Raw genomic sequence first — 22483 nt, forward strand, 5'->3', positions numbered from 1 at the left:
CTGTAACCACAGGACCAGCCCTTCTCTCCAAAGCAGACACTTGTGCAATCCCAATGTTTTTATCAATCAGAAAAACAACACAATCCCAATGTGAAGTGAGGGAGGCCCGGGGGCCAAGGCTACTACTCTCTCCATGACCCTGCTGGGCCGGGGCAGGCCATCTCTCTGGCCCTGCTCTGGATCCGGCAGACCTGTCACCCACAGTTGCACGCCCAGCCCTGCCCTTGCACAAGCATGAGCAAGAGACTGGGGGGAGGCGCACAGGTCACCAGGCACAGGAGGTTACAGGGGTGCAGGAACAATGTGTATAATGGGGGTGCTGAGCACCATTGAACCAAACTGTAAACCTTGTATATGATGGAAACCCCTTCAAAGCAGAGGGTGCTGCAGCACCCCTAGTTCCAGCACCTGGGGGGGCAGCACCCCTAGTTCCAGCTCCCCCCTGCCCCGGGCAGCAGGGGCTCTTGGCTCCCATTAACCGTCCTGGAATCCTGGGGGGCCAGACCCGGCTTCCACGTGCCCCACCCGCGGGATCGGGGGCTGCTCTCCCCGCCCCCCCCCCGGCGGAGGGGGAAGGGTGTGACACCGGTACACACACACACACCCCGGAACCTTCCTCCCCGGCTCCGCGCGGCAGCTCGGTTCGCTTTGAGTGTGACACGGCCCGGCCCGGCGACATGGCGGCGCCCGGCAGGTGCTGCCTGCGGAGACGTGAGTGCGGGGGGGAGGGGCTGGAACTGAGCCCGGGGGCCGCTGAGCGGGGACCCCCCCCCCGCCAACGCCTGTAACAGGGCTGGGGGCGCCGGCCCAGTCCGGGCTCGCTGAGAGCCGTGGGGCCGCCCCGCTCCTGCTCCGATTGTCACCCCGGTGCGGAAGGCTCGGCGGGGCGGGGCCCTGAAGGGTCTCATCTGGCGGCTGGAGAAGGGCTGCGGAGGGGCAGCCGGGCTGCTCCCGCCAGACGGGCCGGCTGGAGGCAGGGCGGGGGTCTTCCAAGAACGCGCGTTTTGCCTTGTGTTAAGGTGGGATGGAGCCGCCTTCCGCACCACTCCGCTTCAGCGCGTGGGAGAGACCCCAACGGGCTTTGCGTGGGAGCCCTGCCCGAGGGAGGCGCCCTCCAGTGCGGCACCGCTGACAGGCCTCGCGCCAAGGGGTTGTGATGAATCGACAGGCCACGGGAATCTGTACAAATAGCTTCACAGATCACGTCAGAATAGATCTTAAAACAAAACAAAACACCGACCTTTCTGTGCTCACGGATTAGAGTAGCAATATTACGGACTTTAATGTATTTCTTTTTTTTGTATTTTTAAACAGTTCTGGCTCAGTTTCCCAGCTATATTTTTCCCAAGATTGATCAACGGACCTCAGTAGTTCCCTGCCTTGGAAACATACCGCTATCCATTAGACCCTATGCTGCTGCTAAGTGAGTGTTTACTGTATTTCTAGCAGGCTGTGTCTGTAGTTATGGGTTGCACAAATGGGTTTTAAAATTCAGAAGAATTAATAATATCTTGAATATTGGTGTAAGTGGCGCTGTTGCACATATCACTAGTACAACTTATGCTGCTTCCCTCTCTAATGCAGTATTAGAGGTCCTTCTGGAAGTGGCCACCTTTTGGTTAAAGTCACAGTATTTATTTTTTTTAATTCACTTTTCAATGTACTTGCTTATGAACAGTAAAACAAATACAAATGTTACAAAACAAAATAGACTAGTAAGAATTAGTCAGTCCTACCACCGAGGCTGTTATCAAATAGACTACTAAAGGGAGGATATCAACATGAAAGCTAGTTGGTTTATAAAAAATAGTAATTTTAAGTGGTGCATATGTTCCTGCTTCTCCTGCCAGTTGGTGTAGTTTTACAATCACATTTTCCTCTTAAAAAATCTGTCGTGTGAAAGATGTAAATAGATGAGAGGAAGAAAACTATGTAGACAGTACAATAAAACTTACTATACACAAAATACTGTCAAATGCTCCTAATTTCTGTCTTGATAGTAATGTGAAGTGTTGCTTGAAAAAGTAGGTGAAGTATAGTTTAATGGAAGTATGACTTTAAATTGACAACATACTTTAAAAAATGCTCATCCTTCTATATCTATTTCTTCCTTTGTGCTCTTCACCCTCCCATTCTCAATAGCCTTGAAAACTAGATAATGTCATGAAGGCACTTGGGGTTTGCCTGCAGAGAGCTGTTTGCAGGATTGGAACATAAGATGATGAGCAACATTCAAATGGATTCAGGAAGGGAAGACCATGAAATATATACAACACTTGTATGAATATATGTATAGCTTTGTAATTGCATACACCTCTACCCCGATATAACGCTGTTCTCGGGAGCCAAAAAATCTTACCGCGTTATAGGTGAAATCGCGTTATATCGAACTTGCTTTGATCCGCCGGAGTGCGCAGCCCTGCCCCCCCGGAGCACTGCTTTACCGCGTTATATCCGAATTCGTGTTATATCGGGTCGCGTTATATCGGGGTAGAGGTGTGTGTATGTGTGTGTATATCTATTTATCTATCTATCTCAATATTCTCAATTGCCTCTTAGCCTAGCCATTAAACTTTGGCTGACTTTTGTTGTAAATTTCAGTATTACTATTGTTTTTATGTGGAAGGTGCTCAGATACAATGCTGGTGGGTCACAGGATAAAATCTTAAGATAAATATATGGTTGTGGTGGTAGTGGGTCTGAAGAGAGGGTATATAAATTATTTTAGTGTATTCTGTGTCAGACATGCACAGAGTAGTCCATAACTTTTATTTTTTTTACAGTCTTACATACATACGTGTACAGCATCTTCTACAAGAGCTTGGTATTATGATGTGTTTGAATAGCAGTATGTGCTCACCGGATTGGAGACTGTACCATACTGCATATGCATGAAGGAGTGGAGTTGCAAATATTACCTTAACTTTTGTGTTTTGACATAACTGTGCAACATTAACTTAGATCTTTAACACAGTCATATGAACTGCAGAGTATCAGGTGCAAAACACCTTGAGAGTATTTATTCCCAAACACTTAGTGCCTGATTTTCCAGAGGTACTGAGCAGCTACAGCTCCCATTGAGTTTGACAGGAATTGTAGTTACTCAGCACCTTTAAAAATCAGGACCTTAACTTTTAAAGATAGCAAAGAATTGCTTAGGAGTAAACTGCTCTTTTTCCTGCTATGAGAATATTCTGATTTCTGTTATGATCATGTGACAATCCTTGAGAACCCTACTTTCTCTCTCCTTTGTGATAACCAAAGTCTCACGTAAAAATAGACCAATTCCCTTCCTTAATAAAAACAAAATTTAAAATTCAATAGATTATAGAGCAGTGGTTCCCAAACTAGGGGCGCGGCTTGTTCAGGGTAAGCCCCTGGCGGGCCGGGCTGGTTTGTTTACCTGCCGTGTCCGCAGGTTCGGCCGATCGCAGCTCCCAGTGGCCGCAGTTCGCCGCTCCAGGCCAATGGGGGCTGCGGGAAGCGGCGGCCAGCACGTCCCTTGGCTCGCGCTGCTTCCTGCAGCTCCCATTGGCTGAGAATGGAGAACCGCAGCCACTGGGAGCTGCAATTGGCCGAACTTGAGGACGCGGCAGGTAAGCAGCCTGGCCCGGCCCGCCAGGGGTTTACTCTGAACAAGCCGCGCCCCTAGTTTGGGAACCACTGCTATAGAGCCTAAGAGGTGTTAAATGTTTACTTTGCAGAACCATAGCCAAACCTACTGGACGCCCCAAAATGGGATTCTTAAAAGTAGAGAAAACTTAAGGAAGTTTCAGAGAGCTGTAAGGAGGAGGGTGGAGAGGGCTGATCATTTATGACCCACATTGGGTAAAAGAGATTTATTTGGTCTGCCTGGGTAGCCAGTCTTAAATGGCTTGTACTGTACTAGTTGTAATGGGTTACAATATCTTTCCCATATACACAGAATATGGGATTGTTCAGTATGGCGCTGAATTAATTCCTTCCTACAGGAAATGAATGGAAACTGGCAAAGATGACAAAGCACATTCACCTTGCTAGCTTCCGGATAATCTTAAAATATGGGGGGGGGGGGAAACTAACTCCTAGAGATCTGTGAGTGAATAGGATTGCCAGGATAATGTCCCACTTACCTTTTTTGAGAAGAAAATCTTGACGCTTTTGTAAGTGTTTATTTGAATTTCTAAAAGTGGAACTCGTCCTTTCTGTAATACCTGAAACAACAACTTCAGAGTTGGAATTTCAATTTGTTTTTTGCCATTAAATACAAAATAAGTGGTAACATTAATGGAATGCAACTTGTGCACTAACGTTGGCAGATCAGTGGTGAAGCCAACACAGTTATCTAAATTAACCTTTGAGCCAAAGCCGAGATATTTTGCTCTGATATTTATCTAGGGAGTCAGTCATTATCAGAGCACAAATTCAGATTCCAAAGTCGTTAGTGCTCTTTCACTAAACTGATTGCACAAAAACAGATTTTAAAGCTTCTGATTTCTGAGAGGATATTCAGGATTGTTGCCATGATGAGGTGGGAGCTACATCCCACAGGAAACTTGAAGCCAGGAAGAAAATAACATTGTAATGTTTAATTCTTTAGGAATTTTTACTGGATTACTGAGGCAGATTGGTTTAGAGGGATTATTATGATTTTTTTTAATAGGCGCTATGTTCTGATTATTTAAATCTTCATTAAGATGACTAGCAAAGTCCATCTGTGACCATACTCATAGTCGGTCACTAGGTAATCTAACATCTCTTGCTTCGTAGCCTTTGAGGTTCAGTTTCATTAATAGCCTTTTGGTTCTGATTTGTCTTTACTCTTCCTCCTATGTTTACAGTAGATGGGTGGGCGGAGCAGGTGGGAAGTCAAGCGCAGTTTTGAGGGATTGACATTTCATGAGTTGACTTGGCCACACAAGACATTGCTTTTTATTGAGATGCAGTTTCAACCAAACTCTTTTGTGTTCAAGTATGTACTAAGCATTAAGGTTAATGGTCTTATATTTATCATTTTGATTTGCAAAAGAACTGCAAAAAAAGGTTCAAAGGATACCAAGCAGAAAACTTCAGATGCAGAGCCAGCAAAAAAAAAGAACACTTACAGACGAAAGTTAGCAAGCAAGCCAGTGGATGATGTGTATTTAACATGGTTGTATGAAAGGCCAGTCTATGAGGCCGAGGTGGCTGTGGACATGCTGAAGAAGTTTCAGCAATTGGACTTCACTTACCCAAAACAACATGTATATGCTAACATCACTCTGGATATGATGCTAGAGAAGAAGGTATGTTGACAGTACCTACAGATTTGCAGTTGTGATATTTTAAGAAACTACCTTTCTTAATTGTAAGGGAAAGAAATACAATATGGCGAAGAGTCTTTCCTGTCATCTTGTTCTGGCTCAGCCTCCAAACCTCTTTCACATTTTGCGACACGTTTATGCCAGGTATTCAGTGGTCTTTCCTAGACGACACTGTGCTTTGGCAGAACTGTACATGGTATCCTTCAAATTCAGGACTTAAGATGTTGTTTCCTCTGGTTATCAACAATTTCTGTTCTTCTTCTAATGTTTTAAAGACTGCTGTATAGTTAAAGTCCTATTCCAAGACACAACCTATTTTGATAATGATTATCTGTGTTCATATAGTCCCTTTAGAAGACTTGTATAGTTTAAAAGTTGGCGTCCGGTCATGGAAAAATCCTGTATTCATCTCTCTCTCTCTCTCTCTCTCTCTCTCTCTCTTCCCCCCCCCCCCCCCCCCCCTTGCTAGTGCTGTTCACATTGTGCTGTATTGAACAGCAATCCACATCTAATCCCCTACCGTTCCTGGGTGCATTCCTTACGGGAAGGAGAGTAGAGACAATAATTTTCTTTCCTCTTTTCCCCTCCTGTTTTTATTTCACTTCCTTCTGCCCTTGGTGAATGTTGTCACTTTTCTTTTGGCAGCACGACAGGAAAAGCAGCGTGTATGGGAATGGCATAGGCACTTTCCTTGTTTTGAGGGAGTAATAAACTGAACTAGAGGGACAAAAATACAGAAGTTTGTAAAGTGTCGATTCGTTCTAGTCTCATATTTCAAGTAATGCATTTTAGGCTCTCTAGTTGTCAAGTCAACAGCTTACTTAACGTACCAAAAATAATCTATAGGTAGAGCTGTTCTTCTTTATTTGTAATTTCAGTAGTTCGTAGTCAACTTACAACACAAATGTTAGTACACAGTGAACCAGCTCCACACAAGTGGGAAAAATATACAAAACAACCTTTTGTATAAACCAAGTTCCAGTTAGGCTTTAGATGTCCTACAGTAAGATAGTTTTAAATTTGCACCAACCATTTGTTTTTGTTTTTTTATATCATTAGAAAAAAGTGGATCAGTTTGTTGGCACCATTCTTCTACCATATCCTTTTGTAACTGAAATCAATAAAGTTATGGTATTCACAGAGGTGAGTAAACGTGTTATTTAAAAGTCCTTCGTTTCAGATATTTTATGTATACAACAAATGTTTAGTACATGGTTCACTTTTGTATTTGTTTAGGACAGTTGTTCTTAAACGTTTTTTTTTTTGAGGGCCACTTGAAAATTGCTGAGGATCTCGGCGGACCACTTAATGATCTTTCCAAATGTTGTTTGTACCGTTAGCTAAATATTGTAAAGTGCTTTGGATAAAAGCTCTATATTAAAAAAAACTTGATGATAAACACCTTTTTGTTCTACAAATAAAAGCCCACAGTTCATATTTTAATATCAGTAGGCTTTACCTTTCTGATGTGATGGATGTGCCCTCTCTCCCCCGTCATGGCAGCCACAGAGCTGAGGCTGGGAAGGGGGGGGGGGGGATGTCTCTCCCTCTCTTCCCCCACTGCAGCAGCAGCAGCCCCCGAGCTGGGGCTGGAAAGGAGGCGGGTCTCTTCCCCCACCACAGCAGCCACAGAGCTGAGGCTAGGAAGGAGGGCCGTCTCTCTCCAGCAGTTGGGGAAAGTCGCTTCTTTCTCTGGCCGCTGCAGCCCTGCATGTCCCAAATTCTCCCCCACCCCCTCTTCTCACCCCACTGCCCCCTCCCACCTATTCTCCCCCCCCCCCCCCCAAGGCCACCACCTCACCTTACATGTACATCTTCTCCAGGGTCCAGGCACCTAATTAGTGGAGCCATGCCTGCACGGTTCCACTAATTAGATGGGTGGCCCTTCATTGACTTGTGTGCGGCCGCCCAGGCGCGCACCTTAGAAGGAACTATCCGCGGACCACCTGAATGGAGCTCGCGGACCACTGATGGTCCACGGACCACGGTTTGAGAACCTCTGGTGTAGGACCTTTTGTTCTGAAGGATCCCAAAGTGTTTTACAAAGTTCCTTGGGCCAGGAACTACCGTTGGCTCTGGTTGCTTAGCAATTTAATACATTTATTCCTACTTTTTTGGGTTCTCCTGTCTTGTGTATGTACACTTATCTGTTAGCATAATAGTCTAGTACTTTAAATTTAAGAGGAATTGAGTACCAAGGCTGAAGCAACTCATAATGGAGTTCTTGTAACCTAATGCGGGCTGAAGGAAGTGTCCTTTTGCTTGTTAGAATCCATTGCTGTTTTTCTCATTCTCCCCGTTTCTCCGTAATTATTTTTCACCTTTATTTATTTAAACTTCAATTTATATAATATAAAGTTTGTGCCTCTGTATTTGGTTTGTCTTAATACCAAATGCTCAATCTTTTAGTTGCCCTCCTTAAACCTTTTCTCCTTTCTTTCAAGACTGCCAAATGCCTGGCTTATGTACATAATAGAAAACTAATATTTTAGAATAAGTCTTTTATAGAACTTTTGCTGATACATTTCATTTAAAGTACTTAAATGCTCATGAAAGGTCCTGCATTAACAGCCCTATGTACCACAAATCTTCACTTATCCACAGAATAGGTGCAGCACGAGCATTGGCAGAACCTATGCTGCAGTCTAATAGCAACCATTTTTTCAGGCACAAGATGGGCTATAACAAAAATAGACCAAAATTTAAGCCAAATAAATATTTTGCATCGGGCCCTGGAGCTTGTTAGTGTAATTGTAGAAAATCACCAAAGGGAGCAAATTTCATCAAATGTGAGAGCCCTGCTACCACTTCTGGAGAGTTCAGCTGTAGAGGCTTCCAGCTGCCTTTAATAGTTTTAACAGGGGATGAAGTGAAAAGCAATCTCCCAACAACCATATCACAGATCATTTAAGGTTGTAAGGATAATGATCACCCAGAAGATAGCAGGAAACCACTGCAGAAACTTGAGTCCAACTGTTCTATATTCAAGCTACCACTCAGACAAGCAACAGCATTCTACCCACAAGCTCCACCTAGTGTAGATTGCAAAGGTAGCCCTAAGCAGAATGCAGTAGAGTAGTCGAATATCAAGTGACAGAGACATGAATCATGGTTGTATTGCCTGTACTGGAAAAGAATGCCTGCAGCATCCTGGCTGTCTATAGATAATGAAAGGCACTAGGGGCCAGCTTGCCAACTGAGAATTCAGGGACAGTAATGATTCCAGTAGGACCTCTAATATGTGAGCCACTTTAGTAAAAGATGGGCATGATGTGTATCCTTCTTAGGAGGTTCTGGATATTCATGCCATTATTTTCTGACTCTCTCTTCTAACAAAAGCTTCCACTTGTCATCCAGTTTGCTTTCATCAAGGTCCCTGCCTAAGTCAAATAACTCGGAAAGAAATGATTTTGTAGAATCAGAGTTAAATGGAAGATGTAGAATTGAGTATCCCCAGCAGATTGATGATACGGCAGCTCAGAAACTTCTCTCTCTCACTGTATGATTTGCATAATGGATAGGAGTGTGACAGAATGCAACTCATTGTGACCCTTCATATGTGAGCACCTGGGGGAGGACAAGTAGTTTCCCCAGAATCTACCCACCAGGACCCCTGTGAGAAGAAAGTGTGAAGCTATGTAATTTCTTTTTTTATAAAAACTAAACGTGACTTTATAATAGCTCATGTAAGCAAGCCATTAATATCTCATCAATGGTATTAAAAGCTGTTGATAGATCACTAGATGATATTGATGGTTTCTGTTCAGTACTGAGATTTGAAAGTAAACTAATTGGATCACGTGTAGAGAATGAATGAGTAATTTCCAAACATCTTTTCAAGTAAAGGTTTCTTCAGTATTTTTTTAATGGTAGCTTGTTCACCTCAAGGAAGTTATTAACAATCATCTTTACTAGTGCACTAAAACTTTCTCCACTTTTTCTTTAAAGGATAAGGCTCCATCTAGCAGATGGCTGGTTGCTTCATCCTGATCATGGAGAAAGAAAGCAAAAAACTGAGTGAAAACTACCCAGCATAAATTGTTAACATTTCCTGTCACACTGTAACACTGTTCTCTAGATTTGGTGAGATCATGGCAAAGATTTTGTTGCCACTCCTTACTGGGACCTGATTAAAATTTGTGAATTAGAGAGAAAGCTTCCACTAAAGATCCCCAGAGCCACCTATCTCTAAACTTCACTAGTTTTTAAACAGTTGTTCTCATCATGTTTAACTCACAAGTGAGTTGGTTTTTCATTCAGTGCATATGGCTGTGCTGGCGAAATCATTCTACTGTTGATGACATTGAAGTAATAACAGAATGGTTGCTAGTACATATGTTTTATCTGGGCTGTCGTGGTTTTTTTTTTTTTTTTTTTACAGAAAGCAGAAGAAATTAAAATAGCAAAAGAAAATGGAGCTGCTTTTGCAGGAGGGACTGAATTAATCGAAAAGGTATTTTTTTTTTATATTAGTGTAAATTGCATTTTTCACTTTACAAAAACTCTTGTCAAGGCTGGGAAGCTTTACCCTTGTAAGTTTCAGTGGTCTAAACTGAGAGGTGAGACAAACGATGGTGTTAAACTCATTCTAGTTTACTGACATGTAAGTAGATGTAACACATGCTCTGATAAGGAAGGAGAATGGGGTTGTAAGAAGAAAAGTAAGCAATGGGAATACATTATAAGATGTAAGATAAAACAGGTCTGCCCTCCTTTACCTTAGTTTTCTATTGGTCGCTTTAAAGGAGTTGTTTTCAACCTTTCATTTGCGGATCCCTAAATAATTTCAAATGGAGGTGCATAGTCTGCAGAACCCCAGGGATCGTGGACCCCAGGTTGAAAACCACTGTTCTATGGTAATAGCAATCTTTTGCAGACCCCTTAGACATCGTCTGCAGACCCCAGGTTGAAAACCACTGTTTTAAAGGAAGCTTGCTGGGGGTTTTTTTGTTTTTGTTTTTAGCCTTTTCTGGCAATGAAAATAAAGCCTATTTTATTTTTTACAATTTTAAAAAATTACTTATGGAGTGTAATTTTCCATTGCTCTCTAAAGCTTACAAGCGAGTATATTTAGATCTTCGTTTTACATTCTCTTGTGGTTGGCTTTAAGAATGTGATCTTTCTAAAAACTATAACGTTGGTTCCAAGAACTCTTTAAAGTGGGGACTTTGTCTTCCCTACTACAGAACCTAGCACTCTTTGACACTGCATTGGTCATATTGCCAAATATTTAAAGTCTGATGGCTGAGAAACACAAGAGACAGAAGGCTTTTTCTTTCCTGAGGGTATTTTTTTTTTTTTTAATTCTGAGCATTTTTTCTCAAAAATAAATATTACTTGCATTTTTAAATATACTTATCTCTCTGTATATTGCAAACTTTCACATAATTATTCTGGCTTTTTTAATTTCAGATTTTGGATGATGAAATCAATGCAGATTTTTACATAGCCGTTCCTGAAATAATAGCAAAGCTGCTACCTTTAAAAAACAAACTAAGAAAAAAATTTCCGAAGACTAACAGAAGTAAGGCATTTTCATTAAATATTATTTTATATATATTAAATATTTAATCACATTAATGTATTAATATTAAATAATAAGCCCTTGAGCAGGAGCTTTCTCTTGAAACAATTTAATCAGCCTGTTAATTTAGGAAATGAAGCTGTGTAAAATGTATATCTGGAATGAAGTCTTTTACTGACTGGTGAGAAGATCTTTACTGAGTTTGATTGTGATTTGAGACCAATATGATCTTTGAAAAATCTGGTACTGTGAGCCAGTTCTTCAGTTTAAATGAACTTGAATTTAGAGTCAAGCTCTATTTGCGTAAACTTATGGGAACTATTCATATGCAAGAAACCACTTATAGTGAGAGATCTACTTAGAGAAATACATGCAAAGTCACATACTTTGAAACATACATGTTGCAAAGAACTGAAATATGCTTATAATAAACTTCTGCTTATAGCAAAGTTCTGTGGGGGAAAATGGTTTCACTAAAACAGTGAAAAATGTGCGTAAATTTTGTGTAGTCACTTGCACCACAACTTGCCAGTTATTTGTATGTTTTGCCCACTTTTTAATCACATTTGAATGGCATCTGTCTTTAACCTATTTCTCTTTCACAATTAGTTTCTTCATGATGCTATAAATATTCTCTCTCTTGGTATCAGATCTCCCACAACAACAAACATCATTCTTTAAAATATCTTTCTCTGTTTTTTGACCTTCCTTTGTTTCCAAATGATCTTAATTTGTTACTTCTAACATGATCCAAATTAAAATCCTGCTGCTGTTCAAACATTTGGTTTTTTTCTTGCTAACATTGTTATGCACTGAGAGTTTCAATCAAGAACTTTTCCTCATCTTTAGTGTTTTCTTCCCTCCCACAACTGTCTGCACAATGTATTTACAAGCAGGCAGACAACATTTGTGCTCTTTAAACATTTGGAGGAAACGACTGCCCTGTCAAAAATGTAACAGACCTCTACAGATGTGCATTAGAACACATTGAAGCCTATATTGTGGCCTTAAGAGATTATTCAGTTTCTAGTTTAGCAACACCTGATTTCTGCTACAGCCAACAAAAAACATGGGTAAAATAGAGTTTACATTTCAAACAAGCACGTGACATTATAAGCCAAATAAGCCCTTGCCGCTTAGCTGTTTTTTTTCTCTTCTTGGTACTGAGGGGAATGGGTGTATCTATCTTGGCTGGACTGAGTCAGCACATTGTATAAAATGTCTAATACTGTCGCTTACTAACTATATTTTGATCATCTTGTGATATTTTAAAAATATACAGGTTTGATTTGTTTTTTTCTGTTTAATTTCAGTTTAGAAATATATTTTCCAAACCAGATCTCTAACTGCTGTAATACGGCTGTGTTGCAAGAGACATAATTTTTATAAAGCTCTACTACAGGCTTTTCAACTTAAACTATCTTGATATATTTCTTGCAGATAAATTACATCCTGTTATAGAAATATTCATGTGCAGTAATTAGTGATTAAAAGTACATAGGCTCCTAAAACAACTCAGTCTAACCTAGGGATGTAAAGGTATAGAATAGGGGTCCATTGGGGGGCCCTGACTCTGTCCTCAGCATCTTGCAGGTGTGTCAAGGAGGATGATGGTTTCTTGTCTTGATTACCTTTAGAGGGAACACTTCTAACTTTCTCATTTTGGTTGTACTAGATGTAAGGACGCTAATACTTTCTTCCACTTTTTGTTTTTCTAATTAGATTCTCTGGGCCGTGACATTCCAAAAATGCTGGAACTCTTTAAAGCGGGCCATGAGTATGTGGTAGAAGAGGAGAATCTTATCGAGACAAGAATAGCAACGGTACGCTCTACAAAGAATGTTTTAGCAAATAATTCATGTACTTCCCTTTATTATTTAGTGCAGTAGTTAATAATTTACTGAAAGATACACAGTATGCCCGTGGTAACCTGTATGTTTTGTAGCTTTTTAGGAATGTGGTTCACTAACCAGTTAACTAAATACATTGTGCTGTTGAATGATTTTAAGTTAGAGCAGTTCCTGTAAATCATTAAACCTCTGCTAATATAAGAGTTTCCTATTTTAAAAAATTAGGAAAGCAAGCTATGCCTAACACACCGAGAAATGAAAGTTGTCAGAAATAGTCTTGTGATGCATGACAATTTGCCACCATCTCGTAATGGACAGTAATGCTAAATGAAAGCATGGGATAAAACTAAAATATTACTGGAACCTCTATTCCAGACAGATTATTGGGAGTGGTGTTTAATTTTAATACTTCAGTATCATCCCATTTAAGATTTTGCACTTGAACTTTTTCAGTTCCTCCACAGTAGAACAAGCTCACAATAATACATATTTTGACTTTCTGGGTCACTGATCATTTTGCTTTTTCTTAGTTTTAATCTCCAGGGTGTTTTCTGTTGGTGTAAAAATGTTCTGCCTATTTGTATAGGCAGATCCAGAAGTATTTGCTGCATATACCTTAAGTTGTATAGGCTTTTTATTGCATTTAAAGTCCTATCTGTATGACCACATTTTAAAAAAGTTCGTTACTTTTGGATAATATCTGCCACATGATATAGTACATTTGTATATTGAATACTGTGTGTTTTTTAAACCTGATTTCTCGTGCTATAGTATCTTTATAATCTTTCATTTCCCCCCTCCCTTTTCAATGTTGCTTTCCTTATCTCTTTGTCTGTTACCTTTCCTGCTCTGGGTTCTGTTTCTGTTCTGTACTTGTTTCTCTCCTCAAGACACTCCCTCTTTCTCCCCCCTCCCTGTTTTTTTCCTTTTCTCCTTAGCTGTCTGCCCTGCCTGACTCTGCTTTGCTTTGTGTACTGATGCCAGCAAAATGAAATTTACAAGCTTCCTAATTCCTGAAGCTTTTTCTGGTAGTGTTTCAAGGATCAAGAATCTTGCAAAGTCTAATTAGAGGGTTCTGCATGTCACTCAGGATTTGATCCTCCTCTTAATATTTGAAACTGAAGTTCCATGAACATTTTCCTCGTGAGACATATTGCAAGTTTCATAGAAGTTGAAAATTCCCTTTATGTTCAACAGTTTTTCTAAAATCTTAGGTCAGCGCTCAGAACAGTTTACCATGTCTTGTACAAAGTATGGGTCAGATTGTGAGTTCCTCTGGAGAAGGGGCACAGAGGGGTCAATGACCTGGGAAATGTATTTGTATTGTAGTGGTGCCGAGGAACCCTCATCAGGGCCTCATTGTGCTAGGTACTGTACAAACTCACAACACAAAGATGGCCCAAGGAACTTACAATCTAAATACAAGACGAGAGACAACAGGTGGATACAGAAGGCAGACTGGGGAATTTCAAGGGAACAGTGAGATAATTGAAAACTGTGCGGAATTTGGGACTCGAGGAGTTTGTAGGGAACAAAGCCCGCCCCAATCCCTATGGATCCTTAGGAAAGGGTGAACCTCAGATAGATGGAGATCTCCACACTAATCATTGCTTGTCCTCTCTTCTCTGATGCACATTTGCTGCAGAGCTCCTATATGAGCCTTGCAGCTATTTCCCCTGAGGCTGCTAAGCAGCTGCTGTTGTGGGGATCCAGAAGCAATTAGTGAAACTCCAAACCTACGTAACTCTCACTCAGGCTTCTGTGCAGTAGTCCAAATGATCAGCAGGAGACTGTGTGATTGGTGTCCAGCCCTCTGCTCTGCCCCTAGCCGTATCCTGAAACCCCACAGAACCTCTTCCATGTGGAGTGCCAGGAGAGGGCCCATCAGTTGGATGCTGGGAAAGAGAAAGTGCTCCCTGTAACAGGGTGACAAGATCTAGGACCTTGCATAGAAATTCAGAGCTCTTCTCCTGAATTCTCCTAGTCTCCGGTGCGAGAATCCTGCTTAGAGAAGAGTACGTTCTGCTGACTCTCACTACGTAACACCGGTCCTTACTAGAGTAGCATTGAGGTTTTGTCTATGCTAGGCTTTCTTTTCCTGAAACATTTCCCAGTGTTGCTAACACTAATGCAGCTCCACAGGTAGGAAAGCTAGTTCAGACAAGACTCTGGGAGCTTGCTGGCATTTTTACCGCCGTGTCGTGTAGACCTGCTCATTATTAAATAAAGAACTGTTCAAATTAAATCTCGTGAGTGATAACATAATTACAAACTGCAGTAAAGGGTAAAGCTGCATTGCAGTACTTCCAGATAACAACAGCACAATACTTCCAGCCCACCTTTCAGCCCAGGTGGCCTTTCTCAAAGAGAAAGCGTAAAAGACTCTCTGCAGTGTTACTGTCTTAAATTGTCCATTAATCTGGTTTGACCTATTGATCGATGTCACACCTCTTTTCCACACAAGTCAGCAGTTGTGATGTTTTCCAGTCTAATAAATAATTAAGATGTTTGAGAGGAGCTAGAGAAATGATGACAGCTGTGTTCAGTTCGCAAAATCTAGAGTGATGGAACCTGAGATGGAGAAATCGTGTGTTCCCATTTTCCTCCATCTCCCAAAAGGACCCATTTAGCAACCATAATCCTTCCAGCTGCAGAGGATAAAATGGGACTATATTTGGGTGGTTTAAAACTGTTCTTTAAGATGGATCGGTTGCTGTTGATAATACAAAACATTTCCCTTTCTCCAAAGCTGTGTTTGTTGCATTCACAAAATTCTCAGCCTTTCTGACCTAGTGAGCGAGACCAGGAATTTAACTCAGGTCTCCTTTCATCTGTGCCAGTGGTTCCCAAACTGGGGTTCGCGAAATGTTACAGGGGGCTCTTGGGGAAAAATTCCCTAATGGGGGACAGAGCTGTCCCTAGGGACTGCGGGCAGCATGGGGCCAGCAGCCCGGAGCCCCTGGACTTCCAGGAGCTAAGCAGATCAACGCAAGCATATCTATCACACTGAGGAGCTTTAAACTTCAAGACTCCTTATAAGAAATGGAAAGGGAGGTGGATATTTTTTGCTGTTTTTAAAATTATGATGAAGAACAAGTTTAAGCTTTGTTGTAACGTGCGTTGTTTGTCTGGACTGCTCAAGACCTGAATCTTGTGTAGGAGGAACTCTTTGAGTTGGCTTCTTAAATACCTTCATGCGTTTCACATCTGATACTCCTTGATGAAACATAGGAGCCTTGTCTTATAACAGGCTTATTCAAAGTGATACAAGCTACGAAAGTGAGATCTTGGAAGAGTGTTGCCGTTTTCATAATGTAATAAAAATACTGTAATGATAATTAATAAATAGTGTGTAATAAGCATGTCATAAAAACAAATTTTATATTTTCAAGATCACTGCTTATACTCCAGTAAAGGAGAAAATCCCTGGAAATATTCATTTTTAGGAGGGGGTTTGCGAGACTTGACATTTTAGTGAAAGGGGTTCACAGGTTGTTAAAGTTTGGGAACCACTGATCTATGCAAAGAGCTTCCAGAGAGTTGTCTTGGAGACAGGGGCAGTCTCTGCACAGTATATTTTGCAGAGTTTAATTTCCTTGAAACAGAAAGTTAGAAATGGCCTGTTCCAAAGAATATAGTTGTTATAGAAGCATCATTTTCACTGGTATGATTAAAGAGCTTATAGCTATTTTCATTTCAGATTTCTGGTTTCATTGGTTTATAACTAAACAGTAAAAATTGAAATAAAAATGAGTACAAATAAAAAATAAGTGTAAATGACATTAGTTGTAAAAGTCAACATATAAAAGGAAATAGTTAAGTCTGGAAACCTGAGATCCTTGCTTCCACTTTAAATGCATTCTATTTTTTTCCTCCCACAGTAACATGACTTAAGGCCAGAAGTTAGTGCTCTTTTTTTAATCGTAGATATTTTGTTTTATGAACTTGTAAAAACCCAGCTGTTGCATTTTGTGTGTTGGCAGGACAAATCCAGGGTAATTGTGTTATGTTGTCTTGTCTTTGGTAAGACAGAAAACGAATAGACTTAACAATGAATTTTAGTACCTGGTTGAGCTGTTCTTTCTTTCAGGTCTCAAATGTAAGGGCTGTCTTCACATGGAGTTATTCAGAAAAGCTATTCCTGAATAACTCCATGTGTGGACAATCTCAGCCCAATATAAGGGTGCCTTGTTCCTGTTTAACATAGGGCAGGTCTACACTACCCGCCGGATCGGTGGGTAACAAACGATCTACATGGGGTCGATTTATCGCGTCTAGTCTAGATGCGATAAATCGATCTCCGAGCGCTCTCCCGCAAGCGGAGTCGACGGGGGAGCGGCAGCAGTCGACTCAGCGCCATGAAGACGCTGCGGTAAGTCGACCTAAATACGTCGACTTCAGCTACGCTATTCTCGTAGCTGAAGTTGTGTATCTTAGGTCGATTTCCCACCCCACAGTATAGACCAGGGCTTAGCCATTGCTAAACAGGAACATGGCACCCTTATTCTGGACTGAGTGTGTCCACAAAAGAAGCAGCTTTTCCTCTCCTGGAATTGACACCTCCTCATCTATTATTGGGAGTGGACTACATCCACCCTGATTGAATTGGCCCTGTCAACACTGGTTCTCCACTTGCGAAGTAACTCCCTGCTCTCCATGTGTCAGTATATAATGCCTGCATCTGTAACTTTCACTCTATGCATCTGAAGAAGTGAGATTTTTACCCACGAAAGCTTATGCCCAAATAAATCGGTTAGTCTTTAAGGTGCCACCAGACTCCTTGTTGTTTTTGTAGATACAGACTAACCCGGCTACCCCCTGATACTCCACACATGGAGTTAATCAGGAACAGCTATTCCTGAATAACTTCATGTGTAGACAAGCCCTGAGTAGGAGAAATAGTGAGCCTTTTAAAATTATTTAACTTCAATGGGAGTTGAAGGCACTAGCACCAAGACTTATAGTATTTGGCCCTTGTATTTCTTATTCTTAAAGGAGTTTTGAGCTAGAACTCTTGACAGCATTAATCAGACTGCAGTTTAATTACTCTTATAGAAAAAAGCAATGATGTCTCACACAGAAGATGCTAGTGATGCCAAAAGGCTCAAATGTGGGTTAAAATAAAGTAACAGATGGTTGCTCTGAAAGCAGAGTTAAATGATATGAAATTAAAATGCCTGCAGTCTTGGGAGCATGTTGGAGCAAGGAAGACCCAAAATGAAATTGAAATAAATGTGTTAGAGTATTGAAGCATCAGGATAAAGGCCTTGTGTATTCTAGCAAACTTTCTAGTTACAATTCTTCACTGGATGGGAGCAACAATAGAGACTATAGTGTAGATAGGACTCAGACTAACCCTGTGGTGAGTGGTTAAAAACACTTGAGTCCTGTCCATATGATCGCTTCTGTCGTTGCTCTCATGGTGAAATACAGCTACAGAGTTGACTAGCTTACTAGACAGAGGCTTCTACTAGGGTAACTGTTGTTCCATTGGTTGAGCAAGCAGCTGGCAGTGGGATGCATATACTTTGTCGAAGGCTACAAAACTACAAATGCCATTGTGGTACAAAGCAACCGGAGCATGGCTACCCATTGCCTTACATTAATTGTAAAGGGCCAAATTGTCCCCCATTGTGGTGCTCTGTAGATAGATAGGTACAAAACTCAGTTTCCACCACATTACTTTCATTAGGTTTGTGGGGAGCATTGTTTAGTCCCAGTGATATAGGTAGTATATCTGTCCCTTTGTTTTGGGGTGACCTGCGAAGGAACAGAACCCCGGAAATGATTCCCGCCTACCCCCTAATATTTGCATGACAGCATGGCTTCTGCAGAATCCATGCTCCTGTGTGTTCCTACTGGCTGCTGCTTTGAATCTCCTTTTCCTCTTGTCCTCCAGACGGGTGGTTCAGATCCTTGAGGAAAACAGAAAATAAGATGGTGCTGATTAAATCAGTGTTCTCGCGCTTGCCCATTCTCCCCCAAACACAAGTTTTCAACCAGTGGCATGACACTGAAGAGTGGCGATCGGCGCTAGAGGGGCTTTCGGCTCAGGGAAAAGAGAGACATGGTTCCATTCTCTTCCCCCCCATTGTTTCACTCCCATCCCCCCAGTGGTCTGCAGGATCGGAGTGCCCTGCACTAGTGGAAGTGAAGGGGCTGTTCCAGTTCCTGTTCTGCTTTATATAAGGAGATCTTTGACTTCCACAAATATCCTCCTAAAGGAGTTTATTATGCCGTGCTCCTGAAATGAAAAATAAAGTCACTTACGCCTAGGTCTCTATAAAGCTTACTATAAAAAAGGTGCAATTAATGTTTCATACCAAGAGGGCATTCAAGGGCACTTTGTCAATTTCAGCATACTGGATTGTTTCATGTGCTGAAATGAAAAGAATAAATCTGGTTTCATTTGAGTATTACATAGACACATCTAGAAGCTGTGTATCATATTGGGATCTTGGTCACTTTCCCACCCCTAATTAGGGGGGAAATGTTTACAGGGCAAAAATTGTATGGCAATTTGAACTCCATGAAGGAGTCTCAATATTCACTATGAGGTAGGGGAAAAGGACTGCGCTTAGACTTCTCCAGTAGAGGCAGTATGGATAGATGAGCATTGAACTCGCGTGATAAAGAACCATGTTTGTGGGAATTTCTCTTCTATTCCTTACTTACAATGAAATTCTTAGTTGACAAATATTATGCAGACTCTCAGCTATGATATTGCATTAGAGGAAACCTATCCAGAGCCCCTTACTGTGCCTCTTCTCTTTAAACCAATTATGAATAAAAATGATGGCTAAGAAAAAGAGAAATACAGCATGAGCACTAAGGACCCTACCTGAGGTCCTCACTCAGGCAGAATTCTTGTTAAATTAAATTGGAGTTCTGCCTGAGTGAGGACCTCAGGTAGGGTCCTTAGTGTTGACGCTGTATTTCTTTTTCTTATTCAGCTTTTTTTACTCAGACTTTATTTAAAGAGAGCAGCCACTGTAAGGATCTCAGTGTAGGTTCCTTCTGATACATCATTCCTGTCAGTTCAACTAATGTACAGTGAGAAATTGGCCAGCTTTCTAGTTTGTCACTGTGAAATAAGTCATAAATAATCAGACTCTGTTTTGGGGGTGGACACTTTCTTTTTTTTAATGATTTTTAGTAGCAGCTCTTGAACATTAGTAAAGTTGGGCCTGCCTTTTATTAATAAGATCACTAAACTTCTAATTATTTGAGAACTATCTTTATTTTTTTGAGGCTGAGCTCTTATTTTTCATAGGGGAAACTGCCATAGAAAAACTGAAGGCTGGAAAATGTATTGGCTAAATCGGCACTAATGCATGTTTGTTCTCGACACCTCACTCAGGAAAAAGATAGCACACAATAAAATGGAAGGTGGATTGATTTGCTTTGCTGTGTTTGGCTCCCTGGTATGGATTATTGCGGGAATGTATCTTACGTGCATTGCTCTCTTATATTCAGTTTGCTGCAAAAACAGAAATGGAGACTGAGGGCCAGGTTTTACCTTCTTCGAAACTCTTGAACATTGTATGAAATGAATTTGACTGAATGCGAGTTGCAAGTGCAACGAAAGAAAAGCTCTTTTCAGTGAGATGGTGCTTTGTATTTGTATTTGCTTTTCGTTTTAGAACAAAAGGCATGGGAACTCAGCTGAGTATGATGAGACTATTAAACACTGGAGAGGAGAGGTTAATTGAACTGACTTTGTGAATTAACTATGAAAAGTAGGATGAGATAGCTATGTCTCAGACTTTTTGGGCAGGGGGAGCAGACAGGGAAGTCAGTCCCCTCTGGTTGGATTATATCATTTAATTTAGCACCAAAGAGGACTGGACCCTACATATGCATATAGCTTTGTTTTTAGTGGGCTGTTCCATTTATTCTTTTTCCTTAATAAGCAACATATTACTGTGTTTCTAAGAGCACTCCATATTTACCAACCACATCCTCCACAAACTGTATCACAACCTGTAAAATTGTGACATGGGTTAAATAAATAGGATTAGAGGGTTTGGGGTGTTTTTTGTTTTTATTTTTTTGCTTGTGGAGCACAGGCATGACAGTTAATAGTAGGTCCTTTGGACAGGAAACCTGAAAATGGATATTTACAGGAGAGATGTCAATTTTATTAATTTAACTAAAGACTTTATTGAGAGAGTGTTTCATAAATGAAACAAAATGGCAAATTTCACTCCAGTGCAAGAAATTTAATGGAAATAGACATGTTTTTTGCTACAGGTTTTGTCAATCAAAATTCTTGCAAGCATTTAAGTTTGTAAAATAAATTCTAAGTGAAGATCTAATATTTCATGTTAATGTTAAATTATATAGTATGCACAGCCAAACTTTTCCTCTTCAAGAATAATTGGACAACCTATTTGCTAACAAGGCACTAAAATTGGAATGTATTCATAAAGTGCTATAGACTTTGAAGCAGTTGCGAAACTGTTTGTTTTCCTCGTGTCCTATAAAAATCAGACGGTAGTTCCCTCAGCCTTAATGTAAAACAAATGCATTTTCGTGTACTGTTATGCTTCTGTAAATTGCAAACTCTTCTGTGTCTCTCAAAATTCTGCCTCCTGTATTAGAAAAAGGTTTTTATATATATATAAGAAATAGAAGAGGTATGCTATTTAATCAGTGTTGGAGAATTTAAAATAATTTGTTTGGGAGGGAAAAATAGTGGAGGTATTTTGCTTATCCCCTTAGTGTATAGCTTTTTACACATTAGGAGACTGGTTTTTAAAAAAAACAAATGGAAGTACGGGCTTATATTTTCAAAAGTGGCTAGTGTTTTTTGGATTCCCAATTTGAGACTTCTTTAAGGGCCTGATATTCAGAAAGTGCTGAGCACCTATCCCCTGAAAATCAGGACCCTTTAAGTTGTCTCAAATTGAGCAACCAAAACTCTGAAAAATTAGGTCTCAGTGCATAAAATGTGGTTCAGATGAGATCCAAGTGTCAAACACAACAGAATACCGTATTGGGAGCATGCAATATCAGTAGGAAAATAGCAGATGAATCTGATGTTTATATGCCCTTATGAGTTGGAACAGCAGTTTAGTAATCAGAGAAATGTAGATGATTTGAGATTATGGTTAGACAGCCTACTTTAATAAGGTACCCCAACACCCATGAACGTTGTAACCTGAGGTGCATCAACCTTCTTAACGTAGTATGGATTTTAATTCTACACTTTTTTGCAGTTTTTTTTTTTAATTAACTTGTTAAAAATCTGTAGTGTGTAAAATTGGACAGCCCAAACATTTGACTTTTCAAAGGTACCACTCTTGTGATATCTAAATGTGCGATTTCAATATATTAAAAAAAAATAATAATTATTTTGTTGGCGGACTTCATGTGGAAAAGCTGGTATTAATAGCATGCTTACTCCAATATGACAGGGAGGTGTCTTGACTGCTGCGAGGTACTCAAAGTGGGGTAATGGAGGTGTTATTGGAGAGATGATTGATAAATACAGAGACTTCAGAGGTTAGAATGTATGTGCGTGACATAAGTGCCATCCTCCAACCTTTTACATTAGCACAGCTATTGTGACTGTATAATAACGTTCAGTATCATTCAGCTGCAAAATAAAATAAGCACGTTATTATGTGCAGGAACTGTGCTTAATTTACTTTAGCTTGCCCTTGAACATTGCACATATCTGTTATAAAAGCTGGCCACTTACCTTTTTTTAAACCCAGTTTGTTACAGAATTATGCAAACAAACCAGGAAACAAGCAAGGGGAAAAATGGTACAGGTGACATGATTAAATGCATTTCACACTTTCTGCTTTGGGCTCACTTTA

At 40.6% G+C, this 22483-nt stretch overlaps 1 protein-coding gene across 1 annotated transcript in view; it reads left to right on the top strand.

Annotated features, from left to right (window-relative positions):
• Positions 1-656: 656 nt before the first annotated feature.
• MRPL1 (mitochondrial ribosomal protein L1) overlaps positions 657-22483 on the top strand; it is a 33563-nt gene continuing 11736 nt past the window's right edge. The window contains exons 1-7 of the mRNA XM_065405172.1: positions 657-711; positions 1315-1423; positions 5009-5264; positions 6342-6425; positions 9664-9735; positions 10695-10806; positions 12529-12629. Coding sequence (XP_065261244.1) covers positions 678-711; positions 1315-1423; positions 5009-5264; positions 6342-6425; positions 9664-9735; positions 10695-10806; positions 12529-12629 — 768 coding nt within the window. The 5' untranslated portion in view covers positions 657-677. The remainder of the gene's footprint in view (positions 712-1314; positions 1424-5008; positions 5265-6341; positions 6426-9663; positions 9736-10694; positions 10807-12528; positions 12630-22483) is intronic.

The sequence above is a fragment of the Emys orbicularis genome, chromosome 5, assembly GCF_028017835.1.
Source record: "Emys orbicularis isolate rEmyOrb1 chromosome 5, rEmyOrb1.hap1, whole genome shotgun sequence".
Lineage (NCBI taxonomy): Eukaryota > Metazoa > Chordata > Testudines > Emydidae > Emys > Emys orbicularis.